Source organism: Corylus avellana, chromosome ca2, assembly GCF_901000735.1.
Source record: "Corylus avellana chromosome ca2, CavTom2PMs-1.0".
Classification (NCBI taxonomy): domain Eukaryota; kingdom Viridiplantae; phylum Streptophyta; class Magnoliopsida; order Fagales; family Betulaceae; genus Corylus; species Corylus avellana.
In genome coordinates, this window is record NC_081542.1 from 11,739,153 (window position 1) to 11,757,695 (window position 18,543).

The 18,543-nt window shown below is 35.6% G+C and overlaps 2 protein-coding genes across 3 annotated transcripts in view; one reads left to right on the forward strand and one right to left on the reverse strand.

The window, feature by feature from the left end:
- Positions 1 to 13,217, forward strand: part of LOC132170489 (uncharacterized) — a 29,984-nt gene extending 16,767 nt beyond the window's left edge. Inside the window, exons 8-21 of the mRNA XM_059581487.1 lie at positions 18 to 171; positions 546 to 732; positions 3,400 to 3,619; positions 3,766 to 4,266; positions 4,434 to 4,491; positions 5,003 to 5,090; positions 6,240 to 6,314; positions 6,415 to 6,498; positions 6,668 to 6,811; positions 10,247 to 10,319; positions 11,613 to 11,695; positions 11,815 to 11,869; positions 12,507 to 12,619; positions 12,694 to 13,217. Of these exons, the coding sequence (XP_059437470.1) occupies positions 18 to 171; positions 546 to 732; positions 3,400 to 3,619; positions 3,766 to 4,266; positions 4,434 to 4,491; positions 5,003 to 5,090; positions 6,240 to 6,314; positions 6,415 to 6,498; positions 6,668 to 6,811; positions 10,247 to 10,319; positions 11,613 to 11,695; positions 11,815 to 11,869; positions 12,507 to 12,572 (1,788 nt within the window). The 3' untranslated portion in view covers positions 12,573 to 12,619; positions 12,694 to 13,217. The remainder of the gene's footprint in view (positions 1 to 17; positions 172 to 545; positions 733 to 3,399; positions 3,620 to 3,765; positions 4,267 to 4,433; positions 4,492 to 5,002; positions 5,091 to 6,239; positions 6,315 to 6,414; positions 6,499 to 6,667; positions 6,812 to 10,246; positions 10,320 to 11,612; positions 11,696 to 11,814; positions 11,870 to 12,506; positions 12,620 to 12,693) is intronic.
- Positions 13,218 to 15,151: 1,934 nt separating this feature from the next.
- LOC132171168 (probable protein phosphatase 2C 51) lies at positions 15,152 to 18,543 on the reverse strand. 2 transcript variants are annotated; one of them, XM_059582411.1, is made up of 6 exons: positions 18,387 to 18,543; positions 17,265 to 17,574; positions 16,651 to 16,901; positions 16,411 to 16,537; positions 15,910 to 16,084; positions 15,152 to 15,658 (listed from the first exon to the last, which is right to left on the reverse strand). In XM_059582411.1, exons 1-6 carry the CDS (start codon positions 18,534 to 18,536, stop codon positions 15,421 to 15,423), a joined length of 1,251 nt encoding a protein of 416 aa, XP_059438394.1. In that variant the 5' UTR covers positions 18,537 to 18,543; the 3' UTR covers positions 15,152 to 15,420. The 2 variants fall into 2 exon arrangements, with proteins under 2 accessions (XP_059438394.1, XP_059438395.1); XM_059582412.1 differs by having other exon boundaries at positions 17,265 to 17,555; positions 18,387 to 18,474.

Sequence of the window (18,543 nt, forward strand, 5' to 3'; positions counted from 1 at the left end):
TTCATTTCTTGGTCTAGGTCGAGAAAAAACATGACAATTTTGGCTATTTTCATTTGTCCGAAAACCTTGATGAGCACATGGATTACCCATTGCAAGCTCGAAAGGATGACCAGGGAGACTATGTGCATGACCTTCCTCAGGCTCTACCTGAGGTCCTTGATCAACAGTGTGGTAAGTGAAGGTGTCATGAGGGTCTTTAATCCATGGTATATGCTTGATCACCATGTATTTCCTCTAGGCAAGAAACCTTTGGTCCTGTGATTGCTTTCAGTTGGATTAAAAAGCCTACTAAGTTTCTCTACATTTATTTTTAGATAAATACGTATTAGTATCCTGTTTGAATAATCGCTCTCCCTTTGCTGCAATATTAATATATCAGCTAGATTTAGATTCAGTCATGCATAATGTTAATGTGTAGTAGACTAACGTATGGTGCTTCAAGAATAAGTATGCGAATAATTATAGGCATTTGTCTTTCATGTTTGTTAAAAGCATCTATCTATTAACAATGAGCAACTTTTGCATTGTTCTAATTTTGATATTAGGTGGACCTCTATATCAGTATAATGATCAGAACTTGTGCTTATACCTTGGTATGACCATTGATGGAGCTAAAGATCAATGCATAAATCCTGAAGGCTTTGCAAGTTTCATTGGTCTGCTTGAATCAATTCCTCTCCATGATACTGGTTCAAATTATGGATCATTTGAATATGCAATGCCGGACTCGAGGTACATTTATTTTTCCCGCTTAATGACCTTTAGCCTTGTTATAGTTTGTATGAACGGTTTAAATACAAAAGGCGGAGGCTATTATATTATTCAACTTATGTTAACCTAATACAAGCATCCTATTATATAGGATTAGGGAAATACCATAGAGACTAAAATACCCCCAAAACCCTAATGACTCAAACCCTAACTCTTCTAACACTCCCCCTCAAGCTGGAGCATATACATCATATGAATCCAGCTTGGGAGATACAAGCAAACGAAAAACAACTAGAAAACATATTCTAACACTCCCTCTCAAGCTGGAACAGCTTGGACCACACAAGTTAATTAAATAAAACTTCAATGCCGGTCGAAAACTTGTTGGTAACTTGAACAACCATTTGATCGGTTCTCGCCGAAAAACACCAAGGCAGGTCGGATGCAACGATCACTTGATCGGTTCTCGCCGGAGAATCCAAGGCTGGTTGGATACATCGATCTTGGGATTGGTTCTCGCCGAAAAACACCAAGGCCGGTCGGATGCAACGATCACTTGATCGGTTCTCGCCGGAGAATCCAAGGCCGGTCGGATACATCAATCACAAACAACAAATTTTCACATGATTAACCAACAAGATTAGCCGGAAAACAGATACTGGAAAAACAAAAAACTTTGCCGGAGCTTCGCTGGACATACGCCGGAACTTCGTCGGGGCTTCAAAATTGGTCAGAAACACACAGAACAGGCCGGCAATACCTAAAAACAGAAGAAAAACACTGAAAAACAGAACAGAAACAGTCACTTGAGGCTCGCCGGACCATTGCCGGAGTATCGCCGGAACTTGCCGGAGAAGACAGAACACTCCGGCCACTTCAAAAACAGCAACTACAGAATCAATAGAGGGCCACACAGTAACGTTTCAACACCAAAAGCATCAAATCGTCGGAATATTTTTTTTTTCCCGATGGCCGCTGCAACTTTTCCGGCCACCACAGAACACTCCGGCCACTTCATACAAGATAGAAAACCACCGCAGAACCATCCGGCCAGCATCACATAACATAAAAAACAAACAAAATATATATATATATTTTTTTCTCACCGGAAGGAGTTCCGGTCACCATAAAACAAGAACAAAACAGCTCTACGGAACACTTTGGAGCTCTTTGAAGGTACTGCCTGTGTGGGTTAGCCCACACGGGCAGTGCTGCCACCAAGAAGAAAACTAAACTACCCAAGAATCGAAACAAGCTCTGATACCATGTTATAGTTTGTATGAACGGTTTAAACATAAAAGGCGGAGGCTATTATATTATTCAACTTATGTTAACCTAATACAAGCATCCTATTATATAGGATTAGGGAAATACCATAGAGACTAAAATACCCCCAAAACCCTAATGACTCAAACCCTAACTCTTCTAACAAGCCTTATGAAGCTTATATGTTAAAAGGTCGCATTTTTGACATCAGGAAGACATTATCTTCAAGTAATTGCATGTATAAATCCTCATTCAATGCACCTCTATTATGTTTAATTAATGTCTAAAATGAAACTAACATATTATTTAATCATCACAAAAATGTTTGTGTGAAGCATTCATTATCATGCCCTCACAATCTGAGATGCTTCTCATCAATGGAATTTGATGATGACATGCAAATATGTCTTTATAAATTGAGAATTTTTCTTTGCTGTTGTCTTGTGTCACGAGGCATTTTTTTTATTTTTATTCGAAAAGTTTGTCTCGTGGCACTTTATCAAACAATTTCCATGCATGATACTTGATCTGCACACACCCCTATATTTCTTTTTGATGAACCATAATTTATTAGAAAAAAGGCAAAGCGTACAAGAGAATACAACTACCCTAATGGTGTCTGTATTCTAAAAAATGAACAAAATCTACATGATTCGAGGTGGAAAAATTAGGAATGTAAGCTACAGCCCAACTAAGAGAACTCAAGGAGGATTTTAGACACAGCACATTAGACTTGCAGTCCTCAAATAAGCGCAGATTTTTTTTTTTCTCTCAAAATGCTTGGTATTAATCGTGCGGGAATAACTTTCCAGATGGCTTGGTTGGAATGTCCCCGTCCTTGAGTCTTCCAACAATGTAGCAACTCTAGGATATTGTTTGGCATGAGCTAAGAAACTCCAAGAAAGCTGTTACTTCGAATGTAAACCCTCAAGAAAAGCTGTTAATTTGAACAATGTCTGACAAAAAGAAAAGAAAGATGTAGGTGAAAATGGTGCTGTTTTCTCATGCAGAAGAAATAACAATGCAATTCAACATGACATTTTAAGTAAATGCAGCCACAAGGAAATAACATGATACAGACTTTTCAAAATGTCATCTATCAACATTTTATTGCACTATTATTTTAGGAATATGTTGGCTATGATCCTTACATGGATGTGAACGTAGCATGATGTGATAAAACATGGGCTCCTCGTTGGTGATGGTGTGCTATTATTGCTTACTGATGCATTTGCCATTCAAGTAGGGCCAGGTTAATATGGACCATCTATGGCCTGGAATGTTTCATTGTATGTAAATAAAATTGAGAGAAGAAAATCAATTTCTTCATTTATGTTATTTTCTCTGTTATGCATGAAGTTGACACTCTTTGTGTTCTATGAGAAGAGACTCCTAAGACACTGTGTCCTTCGTGGCTGTTAGGTACACACTAAAGAAGAGGTTTGGTCGTGGATCTTATGGTGAAGTATGGTTGGCTTTTCATTGGGATTGTCATCAAGGAAGCAATAGTTCAAACCATGTTGGGAAAAACAATAACATCTCATATAATTCTTGTCGTTTCAACTCAAATTGTAGTTCATCTACTGAAAACTGTCAGGCTGGTCCTGCTGATGAGAGCTTGTTCATTTTGAAACGTATAATGGTAATAATTTTTGTGAACTAAAATTGGTTCTCCACAATTCCATTTAGATCCAAGTTTGAGTCTTTTTCCTTTTTACAATAGTTTTATCCTCAATGTTTTATATATTAAGATTATAGCATGAATGACTATTTGCTCATCATAAATAGGTGGAGAGAGGGCCTGCTGTTTATTTAAGTGGTCTACGGGAGAAGTACTTTGGTGAGATTTTTCAAAATGCCTCTAATCGCCTTGAAGGTTTGTTATCAGCTAGAATATCAAATTCTGTTGTGGAAGAATCAGGCGTGGGTTTATCTGACCTATTAGAAACAACCAAATCAATAGTGGATGAAAACCCTTGGAGTTTTGAAAATGTATTTCTGAACAAATTTAGACAGAAAAGAGCGATGAATGAAGAAGGTCTGAACCATATTGCTAGATATGTAGAGTCTTTTGAATCTCGATCTAATGAAATATGGCTTGTATTTCGTCATGAGGGTGTGTCCTTGTCCAAGCTTTTGTATACTGTCGAAGATGTAGATGATTATGCCGTAGGCGAAAGGGTTGAACAAGTAAAACATCTCCAAATATTGCGTCCTTCAAAATGGTGGCACTGGTTGAAGACTACGGAAGCAGGACAAGAGGAAATGCGCAGTATTCTATGGCAATTGGTATGTCTACGATACAGGTTTCAGATTACGTTATACCATCGTATGTTTGTGTTTGGATTATGTAATACCAAATCTGTCCATTTTTTTTAAATTTTTTTTTATTATTATTATGTTTAACTGAGCACTCATTTATATACCTGGAATTACTATCTTTTTCATGTTATCAGTTGTTGGGGATCAAGTCCTGTCATGACCGCAATATCACCCACAGGGATATCAAACCTGGTGAGGACATCAGTGCCTTATGTTTGAGCCGATTATCAAGTAAAATCATACAGACACACATTATGTACATAGTATAATATATGAATATATTTTACGCTGTTATCGTTAGAGTAATCAGTTGGCTGGAATTGGTTGATCCAGGCTCCATTAGGCTATTTTTTTCTTCTGTTGGTCAATCAGAATTCTTTATATCATAATTGTCCAGCATTAGCCTGTTCTTTGGTTAAGAAAAGAATTAGCCAGAGAAACTGACATAAAATTTTGTTTTCGATAAAATGCATTCTTAAATTTGTGGAGTTACTTCCAGTCTCAATTTGTCTTTTATGCCTGTTAGAAGCCTGTATTTTCAGTGGTGCAATACACTACACACATACACATGTATATAAAAGAAAATCACCTTTTGTGGTAACTTGTCTTTTAGAATTTTCTTTTATCATGATTTTGCATTACTAATTGAAGGGATTATTGTTTGGCAGAATATGCTAACATTAAATGCTTTTATATTTGAAAGAGAACATGGTTATATGCTTTGAAGATCAGGAGACAGGGAGATGCCTAAGAGGAAGTCCAAGTGGAGATAAGAATTTCACCACCAAAATGTATTGTAGAGTATATCTTACTGTTATTATATTTAATCTGTAATTTGCTTTTTTGTTGAAGCTTGTTCCTAAATGTCATTAGCTTCTACTCATTGACCGTTATTAGAGACTGAAAGTATACATGCTTTTGATAAACTTTTGTTTGTAATTTGAAAATTTTATTGACTTCATCATATTTGTGTATTTTTTTAATATTTATCAACATAAATGTATACATATGTATGCATGTATTTATGTACGTATGTTTGTATGCATGCATCGATATGCATTATTTTGGTGAGCAGGTATCCTCTTATTTATTGAATGAATTATGTATAAACTGTTGATGTCTTACCTCATACTTAACAAAAGTCCTAAAAGAGACTTGGAGGTGATACTAAGGGGGATAACTGCCACTGACGTACGTGATTTGTGACTTGTATGTCCAGTCAACAACTTGAGCTGTATCTGATCCTCATTCCCCTAACCACCTCTGACTTAGCCAAAAAAAAAAAGGAAAGAGAGAAAGAAAGAACTGTTAAACCCTAAGAACTTGGCTCTAATACTATGTCGAGATTAGAGTTTGTACAAAATAAAGAGTAAGAGCCGACTGAATCCCTCTCACTATATATATATATATATGAGAAAACGATACAATAATAACATGAATACCATTTAACAATCTTATATTGTATATGTACATATTTAGAGGAAGCATAGTTTTGATATCATGCTTATTATGCAATTTATGACATACTCGAGCATAACATTTTAATCTGTTTCTGTCTTATAACTATGTTTTATTTTGTGATCTTTAGATGCTCTGAAGTTTTCTGCATGCTTCAGTTACCTACATTTTGTTTGCCTCCTACTTTGACATTATGTACATGCAATGGTCCTCCCCCTTCCCAAAACAATATTAATTAAGAATAGTAAGGTTGCATCTTACACCTTTAGAGATTTGCACTGGTCTTTTTCTGCATCAACAAGAAATAAGTGGTTAGGTTGACTCTTTAACATTTGCATCATCAAAGCAAGTTTATTGCATATGCTTGAAATTTGATTCTGCTTTGTGCCTGTTTGACGTATAATAATGTTGCTGAAACTATGTGGTTTTTGTCCTTGTCCATGTTGTGAAAGGATTTAATGCCTTTTTCTCCAATTCATTAGGCGCATTATCGACTTTGGTAGTGCAGTAGATGAATTCACAATGAAGCATTTATATGGTTCGACGGGACCTTCTAGGTATCTCTTCTCTTTAGAAGCTTTTTACTTATGCTGTTTCTATGTTTTAGTATCTCAGTTATTGTTGTGATGGCATATCTTCATTTTTGGGTTTCTTCAGAGCTGAACAAACTTATGAGTATGCTCCACCTGAAGCTTTGCTTAATGCGAGTTTCTATCATGGGCCATTAAGCACAACGTTGAAGTATGTCAATCTTTAATATAATCAATATGAAAAGTTAGCATTCTTGGTCCTTTTTTTGGGGAAAATATGACTTTTAACACTCTCATGCTGCATATGCATCTTCAAGCTTGGATTTAATATCATTTCTATTGTTGGACTGAGAATCATCATTACTTGCTTTATTTGACAGGTATGATATGTGGAGCGTTGGTGTTGTGATGTTGGAATTGATCCTAGGATCACCGAATGTTTTTCAGATAAGTGCTTTAACACGTACTCTTTTAGACCAGCATCTTAAGGGTTGGGACGAAGGCTTAAAAGATCTTGCATATAAGTAAGTTTTGCTCTTGAGAAGACTTTAAGATTGTTAAATATTCAAATTCTTCTTGAGAATAAATTTTGAATGGCTCTCAGTGATAGTATTGCATCTGTTAGAAACAACCATTGACATGCCTGAGATGAAAATTTTGATACATTGCGATTTCTGATATTGAGATGACTCTCTGATCTAGGTGCAAGGCAGTCTACCAATGTAGCTGTAATCAACATAATTATTCTATAGCTGCCTCACATGTAATACTAAAATTAACTATGTTAAAATGCTGAGAGATGTTTAGGCATAATTATTACTTTATTTTGTGATTAGCGTAGGCATGATCTTAAATTTGTCTGACATATCTTTCCATATTTATGGTGGTATTATATGATCCTTTTTAGCAGCCTTCATTTCGCAGCTTCTTAGCTCCTTCACCTGAAAGATTCCACCTACTTCACATTTTCGAATTCTGATCAAAGGTTCCATTTTGCTTTCAAAGTGCTACCATATCAAGTAGCTCCACCCCTTCACACCCTCTCTTTTTGCAGTCAACTGATCTGTAGATAAATTTTTTCCATATAAGCTCACAGTCTTACTCTCTAGTTAGGGAGACGAGATGAAGCCTTAGATATGTAACTAACTTTTTATGAGCGCAGATATCATGCTTGAAGTCTACGGCTTGAATAAAAAAGGTTTGCATATGAAAACTTTCTTCTTTTTCGTAAAAGATAATTGATGGACCGGAATGGAGAAATGAAAATACTGTAAATGAAACTCACACTAACAAGTTCCAATTTCGGCTGGAACACCTCAGTACAAGAGAGTTTGTCTTTTCTGATCTCGTCTTACACATGTTCCCTCTCTTTTTAACCACACAGACCAGTGTCCCACTAGCAGACCATACGTTAAACAGTACCCAACACATTTTTACACTACCCACTACATTACCTTACTCCAGAACTGAAATATGCAAACCCCAATTCACTTCCACTCTACAGTAGACACCTCCCCCATGAGCCATGATGGCTGCCAAGCTGCCTACCCACACTGCCTAGCGCACACCCCCCCTCAACTACATTACTTCTACTCTACCCACTACATTACCCTACTCCAGAACTGAAATATGCAAACCCCAATTCACTTCCACTCTACAGAAGACACCTCCCCCATGTGCCATGATGGCTGCCAAGCTGCCTGCCCACACTGCCTAGTGCACCCCTGTTTTTCACGCCTGCCTTACTCCAGAACTGAAATATGCAAACCCCAATTCACTTCCACTCTACAGAAGACACCTCCCCCATGTGCCATGATGGCTGCCAAGCTGCCTACCTACACTGCCTAGTGACCCCCCCCACCCTCCCACACACCACACACTCACGCACAAACAGAGCACTGCTCCGCCCCCATGAACCAGACAATTTGTCCACTTCTCCCATTCCGCACATACCAGCTATCATCCCTGCCACTACTTCACGTTGTGTATGATCATCCTCTCCTACTTCACCAGTTCATGACACCACATGTTCACCCAATCCCAGCTTTAAGAGGTCCAAATATTTCAGGTTGGGTTTCTGAATCATACAGGACCCATCAATAATCTAAATTTATCCTGAATTTGTCCTTGGTATTCCTAGCCCTTTAGATAATGGATCGAGAATCAGTTTGCTGGAGCCTGTCCCCCAAACAACACCTTTTCTAATAATTTAGATTGTTAAGATTAGTGTGTTTACACCAGAGAGGCTCTGGATTTATATTTTTGGGCCCTCAAAATTCATTAGGGCTAGCATTGTTTGATATGACCCGTAAACTTGATACGAAATTACAAACTTAGGTCTCGTTTGGTTTGTGTTCTAGACCTTAAAAATGGAATGGCTATTCCTATGGAATAGCTATACTTTCATTTGGTAAGGGTTAATTCCTAAGAATAACTAATTCCCTTATGAAGAAGAATAACTATTCCTCTTAAAAATGAGAGGAATAGCTATTCCTGAGGGAATAGACAAAGTTTTCCAAAAAAATCATTTTTTTTTTTTCAAACTAAAAAAAAATCATAATATGGTAAGTGTGTGGGTGGCCACCCACCCATTACCCTAGACAAAAATTTGTTACAAACTGGTTTGTAGCAAATTCATACAAACTTATCTAATACAATGACACGTGTCCCATAACTATTAAAAAAGAACATGTGAGAAGCACATGTTATTAAAAAAACATGTGCTTCTCACATGTTAAGGGACACGTGTCACTTTATTAGATGAGTTTGTATGAATTTGCTGAAACCAATTTGTAGTAAATTTTTGTCCCATTACCCTAATGGGTGGCCAGCCACCCACAGAAAACCCTGGGGGTAGCCGCGCCACCCCCGATGGACCGGGGGTGACCCCACCACCCCCGGAGTGCCTCATGGGTCCACCACGAGGCCCTCCAAGGGTGGCACAGCCTGCGGGTGGTCGTCCACGCACACATTCAACATTTATTTATTTATTTTTAAATTTGAGTTTTGAAAAAACCAAAAATCATATGGATTTTTTAGTAATTTTAGTTTAATTCCAATTATGAAATATGTGTTGCTACCAAGCTAAAGAATATGAATAATTATTCCATTCCAACATCCTCCATTCCCAGTAATGACTATTTTTTTTCTTAGCTAAATACCCATTCCACAAACCAAACGAGGCCTTAGGGTTTAGTGTAAAAGGGATTGAGTCAAAACAGATCAATTAAATTAGAGACAATTAATAAACGGGTCAAATGTGGGTCAACCTGCGTTACCCAAAATTAACCTGCATAACTCATTTAATAAAATTATATTTTTAAAATTGCAATTTAGCTTTAAAAATATTGCGTTTTTAAAAATGCACCTCTTTGCTTCTGAGTTGAAAATACAAATTTTCTACGTTTTCAAATTGCAATTTACTTTATTTCTTTTCTTATAAAAAAAAAAAACGTTTTCAAATTGCAATTTTTTTAAATGTACTCTTATATGATACGTTTTCTGCAATTTGGTTTAAATTGCACTTTTGGTCTGCAAAATTGCAATGTCAAATGCACTCAGAATGGGGATCTGTAGTCCCTCCACTACACTTAACATAACATTTTTTTTTAAACATTTAATATGCTTTTATTTTTGTTAACACTAGTATTTCAAATCATGTCTTCTTTAAGGAGAGATGAGGCAAATTTGATTACGGAAATTGAAAAGTAATTGTAAAATAATTTCCTTATGCTTTGGCGATATGGATTGTTTTTCTTTTCTTTCTTTTTCTGGGCCTCAAAATATGAATGAATCTCTAGGTATAGAGTAATATCATATTCTATAGAGTGAAATTTAGGCCTTTAATATTTTCTAATTCAGAGAAAAATTATACTGTCTGACGAGAGAATGAATGATTTGGATATGTTCTTTTGGGTAGTTCCTGAGAGTGATAATGAAGCTATGTTTTATGATGACAGACTTAGATCATGGATGGAATTGTGTATCTTAATTTCCGGGAGTTCCTCAAAACACCATCACTCAGATGACGGAGTAAGTATACCATCTTCTATTACTAAGCTAACCCATGGGTTTGTGTTAAGTGTCACAAAATATATCTTTTATTGCTAAGTGTTCTCCTGTGTTTGTTAGTGTGAAAATAAACTGTTTCATTCTGTTTCCTTCATTTTTTGCTCTTATCTTACACTGAAGTTAGGTGACAGACTTTGCAGACCTGGATTTTATTTTAGGAACATCATGGTTGAGTAACATGCTTAGTTCTTAATTCAATTTTTTAATTTTTAGTTGGTGGTAGTAAGCATAGTTTTGGGTCTCAAGCTTGGTCATGGTATCTATAGTCCCTGGCACAGCTTGATGTGAACTCGCATCTGCTTATATGATGCAATTTAGAAATTTAAGTATGGATAAGTCCTGTTTAAAACAATTGGAAGGGTAAATAAATATACTACATATAATAGGATAAAGAAGTTAAATTATTCTTACAGCATCTGTCTGTAATAATTCTGCATAAAATTGCATGTCAAACATTTGGTAGCATTCCAAGTTGGTTTATAGTCAATATTGGAAAAATGTTAAGGAAAATATCATATAACCCTTCCCCAATAGCTTCCGTGATATGTAAATTGAGGGAATATAGTGATATATTCATATTCTTTTATAGGATTTTTCTCGTTCTTTTTTTCTCAGGAGTAATGGCATTTTACAGGAAATAACTGGTGTTCTATGAGGTTACATATCATTTATACATTGGCTGCTGTAATTTGTGTCTTAAGTTGTCCGATATTTGAGGCTGTTTGTTCTATACTGGTTTTGCTTGGACTCTTTGTTGATTAGAAGTGTCATTGATATCTATTAGTCAATTCCTCTCTACTTTGCTGATTCTTTGATCATTTGAGGGGGTGTGAGATTTCTGATTTTGGTTTACCTCTTTTGAGCAAATTCTGCTTGCTTATGGTTCCTTTGTAGAACTAGAATTGGCATATGTGCCATTTTATGTATAAGAGTGACTACTCACATCCAGAGTTGTGGGCATAAAAAAGTGCGTGAAATATATATCTTTAGGATATTTTCTGATTCAAGTGTTATGCCTGAAATATTATAGTGCGAACAGATACCAATGTAGTATCCTTTAAGGTGAGAGTTTTGGCATGGACCTCTGCTGGTTGGGGGGTTGGTTTCCAGATATTGAACTTTTGAATTTGCCATAGCTTCAAGGAATGCTGTACTTTACTAAAGATGGTGCTTAAAAAGTTTTCCTAACTCGAAGCATATAATCTATGTGTGTATCCTGCATCTGCTAATAAAATTTCATCTCTTTGGATTCAGGTTGGAGTTTCACCAGCCTCCTGGAAATGCTCTGAAGAATTTTTTTCCCATCAAATTAAGAGTAGAGATCCTCTTAAATTAGGGTTTGTCTATGCTGTTATGCATTTTGTTGATATTTGTATAGATGTTCTTGTATTATTTTGTATGGTTCTTATTGCAAATGTTTTGCTCATCGTAATTTTTTTCTTAACAATGTTTGCAGGTTTCCAAATATTTGGGCTTTGCGGTTAGTGCGCCATCTGTTACTCTGGGACCCAGTAAGTTTTTATTGCAATTGTAAAGTATTGAATGTTGTGAGGCAGATTATTTTTCCTTGATTGTCAACAATATCATAAAATTGATAGAATAAGACATCATTTTTTGGTCTTTTAAATTTTTTAGTACATCTTTATTTCTGTGAGAAATATTGGTAGCATGGATCATTTAATTGGAATGAAATTTGGAATGGGTATTTAACTGTTGGATTTTGCCAGAAAAGTATTTTTCTTGAAAACATTAGTTCATGCAGAAAAGTGTAATGCGTACTAAATTATTTGGTATCTTGGTCATCAAAATTTAGTTTATAAGAATGTTAATGTAGAACTCAAGTTCTGCTTAAGAGTATTTCTTCAAAATTTATGATCAATTAAAAAGAAATAAGTCTTGCACTCAAGTGCAGGTGACCCCTTGGATTCATGCATGCCATTTGTTCTGACATCAACAATTGCATATGTATCATATTACAGAAAAAAGCTCAGCAATACCAATTTTGTTATGATTTTACACAGGAGTTGCCTAATATTCTTGTTTAAACATTGTATCTGATTATTTATGGTTATTAAACATGCTATATCCTTCTTGTAACTTTGAAACATAGCTAAATGTGATGCGGGTTTCAAATGCATGTGAATTCAGGAGGATCGATTGAGTGTTGATGAAGCATTAAGGCATCCTTATTTCCAACCTCCTCCTAAAGCATGAATTTTTGGGGAGTTACTAGTTTTCTGGTTCTTTGTTTTCCCAACAAGGTACCATTCTTCCCTATTATGCTGATTAAACACAAAAGAATTTTTATTTTATTTTTTTAAATTTTTTTGATCAGGAGAAGAAATCATGTACAGACAGCTAATTGTATGAGGATTACGTTGTGTTAATTTTACCGATAAAAACCTGAGCACTTGAATTGTCTCTTACCAAAACACTAAAACAGTCGGAGGATTCAAACCTTGGCCCAACATATAGGAGGGGCCAACATACAAGAGATCTGCTACTACCAATAACACTAGTTTCTTAAATTTTTTTATTCCAACGGTCAGCTTCCTCTTCTCATTGCATGGGAAAGGAATTGGGAAGCCTTGCTGAAACCTTTTGGAAAATTAACTGATCAAAACACTCATTTGCTTGGTGTCTTCGGAAAAATACTGCAAATCCAGCCTCAAACAGAAGCGCTTGATCGAAGATGTACATGATTGTACCGGCGAATACATTTTATGCATGTATAGGTTTTATAGTTTGATGATAATATATCCTGTATGTAAATTTTTTTTTAACCATGTATGTTACCTTGTCCAGAAATGGCTCCATCCATGTCGTGTATATATGAAATTTGACCCCCTTTTTTGACAAGTTTTTTGACTTCAAGGGCAAAGAATGAGAGATTCAAATTAGTGATCTTCATTTTATAAGAAATGTTTCACAGTCAATTGATCTACCCTAGGGGTCACGCTCACTGTACATATGTATAACTTTTCGATATGTTGGTGTACATACAAGTTCTTGCATTCTGCTCTTTCAATAGTCTGACTTGTTATGGGTCATGGCTAGTTTGCATTTACTTTTTTCATTCCAATGCTAGAGACTCGATACACTTTTGAACTCTAATTTTCAGTATAAACAAGCAGAATCTCATGTTGAAGATATGTAGCTGATATGATTTGACCTCCTTTCCATATATGTTCTCATTTATTGTATTCCATATTAGTGTGTTGTTTCTCTATATAAACAACCTTAGCTGTATCATTTGGATACTGAGAAATAAGAGAATTCTTCTTTCTTATCGTTCAACATGGTATCAGTTTTTCAAGGGCCTTTGCGGTGCCCTCCCTCTCTATCTATCCAAGGGATGGAGTGCAGAGGCATTTGGTATCCCCTCCCGTCAATAATTGGGCCTCACAATCATTAGCCAATATGCTTTTCTCTCATGCCTTTCTTCGTTCATGGTTCGATATTCTGGTGTCCTAGGCGTAGAGGAACAACACCAATCCATCCCGAACTTGGTGGTTAAACTCTACTACGGTGACAATATTGTAGGGGAGGTCTTGCAGAAAAATAGCTCAATGCCAGGATGATAAAAATAAAAAGCTTAACACCTCTCATTTTTATTACTTTTCAATATGAAAAAGAAAAAAAAAAAAATGGAAAGGTCGTCTTATTCAAAACCCCAATTATGAAACCCTTTCTCTCCCACTTAATGCCTCGGAACGTACCGTTCTTATTCTTATAGAGAGAGGCACTTTCACATCTTCTTAACCCGAAATGGCTGAGGAGAGGAAAGGTTCTTTTTTTAGGGTTTAGGTCCTGGGATCGAATTTTCACTTTGTCATTGACGCTCCATTTCAATTAAATATTTTACGAGATAAGCCTCATCTATTAAAAGGGAGTTTGAGACCACACGTGAAGAGGAATGTTAAAGTAATGATTAAATGATTAAATTTACATCTTTCTATTAGCTTAAGCTTTTAGGACAAGTGGTGATTTAACATTTCATACAATACGATATAAATATAGGAGTAGTAGTAAAGGAGAATGGTACAACCAAAGGGCAAAGAGAGGATAGAGTAATCACATTAGATTAAAAATCCTTTTAATGCGGTTTAAAACATGGGAATTCCTAAATGGAATTGCTGATTTGAGAGTACGAAATGGGATTGTTAGAGCCTAATATAATTGAAACCCTTTGAATCCACGTTAAGAGTAGATCGAGAAATGCTATACACTCTCACACCTTCACTTCAACACTTTTTTTACGTTACTTTTAAAATTATTATTAAATTTAGAATAATTATTATGAAATTTTGATTAATGATGATTTTAAAAGTCACCAGAATAAGAGTGTGTAGTATCACTGTAAGTGATGTCCGGCCTTGCTTGAAGAATGGGGTGAGTCAATCATGTGGATAGACATGTTAATGTGTTTCTCCATTGCAGTTAAGTTGCGTTTGGCAATGTAATTTCATAGGCCAAAAGTGCAATTTAAAACCAAATTACAAAAAATGAATTGTTTGAGATTGTATTTTAAAAAAATTGCGATTTGAAAAGGTAAAGAGCCTGCGTTTTCAAATTCTAGGCATTGTAGTACTTTTTTTTAAAACGCACAATTTTAAAAGCTAAACTATAATTTTTAAAGGCCAAACTACAAGTTTCCTAAACGCTTATCTGTGTTTTTAAAAATTATGTTTTTAAATTACACATTTTTAAATCATTATTTTAAAATCGCAAACCCAAATGAACCCAATCCTATGACATTTAAAAAAAAAAAAAAAAAAAAAAAAAAAAAAAACTATATAAAATGAGTCCCTTTTCTATTCAAAGGATTGCCCCTTTAATTCTTTTACGCATTACATAAGCACACACCTCATTCCATTCTCACATTGAAAGAGGGAGCTTGATTTTACCATGATATAAAATACCAAGGAAAAAATAAACGTGGAGCCTATGCTACAAAAGAAGCAAAAAAATAATGACCTTACAAGAATATGACTACAATTTTGGTATAGCCAACTATCTAATTATCACATCTTTCTTTCTTACAAGTTAACCCAAAAAACCATCACAGTGGAACTACAATAACTGACAAATTATCCATGCTACCTTTCTCAAATGCTGTATTCACTATGCATTCTGCCAATGAGGATGAGGCCGAGCAAGAACCTGAATCATGAATAAGATCACACACATCTTGTGCTGTCAAGCTCTCGAAAGTACCGTCAGTTGATACCACCAAAAATCTACTATCAGCATTTAGAGGTTGCCAACTGGTCACTTCAGGCACAGGTATAACACCAAATCTGACCACAAAAGAATGAAAGAAGAAGCTGCATCTTAAATAAATGCGAATATGATAATTGGCGAAAGTGTAACATGAAAATAGATTGGGACTTCTTTTTCACCTTGTGTGTGTATTACTCATACCTATTCTGACTGTAATACAAAACGGAATCAAGTAACAAAAAAAACTAAAAAGACAGGAGAAAATTCAGCTATAATCTAATATTGCTCAGGAAAAAAAAAAGCTATCATTTTAGATTGGAAATCTCACCTCTTTAGATACACATCACCAATGGATCGGGACATAGCGAGCACGCCATTGACTCGAGGCACACCCCACACAGAAACATAACCACCAGCTGCTTCGATTCGAGCTCTTTCATCATCTCTATCTGGATGATGATCTTCTGTTAGTTCAGTAGCTGAAAGACTGGTTGTCAAATTACCTGCCATGGTCAACGAAACAAGCAAACAACAAGCTATCATGCTAGCAATAAAGTAAATTTAGTAGTGGATTTCATATTGTTTAATATACGAACAACTGCTTAGCAAAGTCATACTTCACGTAGAAGCACTAAGAGACAAGTGTTTATCGCTATTTTAGCACATATCTAATGGATACAATTACACTCAACTCATCTAAACCTAAAATTAGGGTCAGTTACCTTTTGGATGCAGGTGATTAAAGAATCAATATCATTAGCCTAAAATTAAAATAAAAATTTTTAAAAAAAAAAAGTAAAAGAAAATATCAGATAACAAGTTTGTTGACCAGATTCAATCTTCTCTGTGCATAAAAGGGCCTTTGAGTCCCCGACATTGGCAATTAAAATCTGCCCATCAACAAGAAGAGCTACAGTGGCTGTGGATCCTGATGGAAGCCTCTTTTGAAAAGCTTCCTGAAAGTACAAAATGGAACATAAATGAATATATGAAAAAAAAAAAAGAAAAAAAAAAAAGAAAAACAGTTTAAAGAGCACAAAGAACTAAGAAGTGATTAGGTTCTACTTGCCTGAGAAAATTTGACATCAATGTCATGGATTGCCATCAACAGTGCTTCTTTTAATATTTTCAAATGCGATATTTCATCAGTTACAGGTAAAACTCCCTTGTAATGCGTTATTAGCTTGTACGAGTTGAATAGAGCATGAATGTACAAGTAATCTAACAGAAGTTTAGAAGCCATCTCACTCGCTTCATTACCTCCATGACCATCAAATACTGCCACAACACCAACTGTAACCTCCTCAAGCCCATTTTTGCCTGCATCCAAGTCAAGCTTCAACTCTTGCAACAATACAAATACAATATATATATATATATATATATATATATATTGTCTGAAAAATGGTGCACCTACAAGAGTCTTTCTTCAAGAAATGACATCTTACTTTTGTTCAACAAATGAGACAGTAAATGATTTTAGGGCGCCCTATTATTGTATTCGTTGTACGTATATATTTTTATTCTCTCTTTCTATCTTCTTCTTTCAGTTTTGTTCTGTTTCCACAACTTTTGCAAACCCAGAATGCAACCTCATGCGTTACATCAGAAATTTATAAGTAAAATCCAAACTACAAATAAAATCACTCCTAGCAATGGTAACTTTCAAAAGAGAGACAATACCAAGAAGCAGTATCTTCATATGAAGATGGCATACAATACGATCCTCTTGGTATTCCCTATGTCCCTGAAGTGTAGCAGACTGGCAGTTCACAGTCTGATTTTGAGGAGATCCAGCAGAAAGAACCCACTCAGAACATTCAGGAGACTCTAACACGGCGAAAACCCCACCTTCATCATACGCCATCATACATGACACAGATACTCCATATGAAGATGGAATCATAATAGCTAACAATCCTAACATAACTCCAATTTTAAACCCTTCCATCAATTGATGATATAACTTCACTCCTGTGAAGAAAAAGAAAGTCTAGAATTCACAGAGGGAAGATTTTAACTCCGGAAAAAATCAGAGAGTACAAAGAAATGCGCAGATATCGCAGTTTGGTCCACTACACAACAGGTGAAAGTGCATAGAAATAAGACAAAGGTTCTCTAATAAACTGACAGTAAAAGTTACATTAAATGGCTGGCATAAAAGTTCATTTCTGCTAACATGGCATCATATTTTCAACTTATCAATCTACGGAAATATATCAAGTAAGAAGTTAATCAGACTTCAGATTTCTCGGCATTTAGTACACAAACAAAGTTTTGGCAAGCAGAGGTTGCAAACAAACATAATATACAGATAAAATATAATCATTAGTGAAAGAAATACCACTTAAAATCAATCACATTTTAGGACATAGAGAAATGGATTAATTAATTGAAGATTAGCACATAACCCATTTGTATTGCTACAAAAAACATATATTAAGCTTAACATGATAAGTTATGGAATAAAAAAATAATAATAACAAAAACCCCAAAATGAAATCATGTACTATGAACTTTTCATTTAGGTATTTATGTACAATGGGGGTGGCGTGTTTTAGCTGTGTTTACTAGTTTCTGAGAAATTGATTAACTATAATTCTATTTAGGGAAACCCATTTCACTGTTTCTGCCAATAGATTAAAGGACTTCGTTTGCCGTACAATCCCTAAATGTGAGCACGAATATCGCAACCACGGAACCTTCAAGCACAAAAGGTTTTCACGTTTTGTTTATTTTCCATCGGTTTCCCAACAGCCAAACTGATTCTATAGCTAAAAGAAGAGCGATAAGAGTGATCGCTACCTCGCGAGTGAACGTTGCGGCAAGGCAGAGTCTGAGACAAACGAATTGATTACGACGAGCGACGGAGTGAAAGACTTGTAGATGTGACTTCCCTTCCCCCTCCCTCTCACGTCCCCTGCGTGGATGAAGTTTAAAATTTTGCAATGGCATCTCAAGA

Excerpts from the sequence above, each read along its gene's own strand:
- LOC132171168 (XM_059582411.1), bottom strand. The coding sequence starts at position 18,536 with ATGCCATTGCAAAATTTTAAACTTCATCCACGCAGGGGACGTGAGAGG. Across the intron at positions 16,085-16,410 it reads CACAGAGAAGATTGAATCTG|GTAATTTGACAACCAGTCTT; the intron begins GTCAACAAACTT and ends TGACCATGGCAG. Across the intron at positions 15,659-15,909 it reads GGTGATGTGTATCTAAAGAG|ATTTGGTGTTATACCTGTGC; the intron begins GTGAGATTTCCA and ends TTTTGTGGTCAG.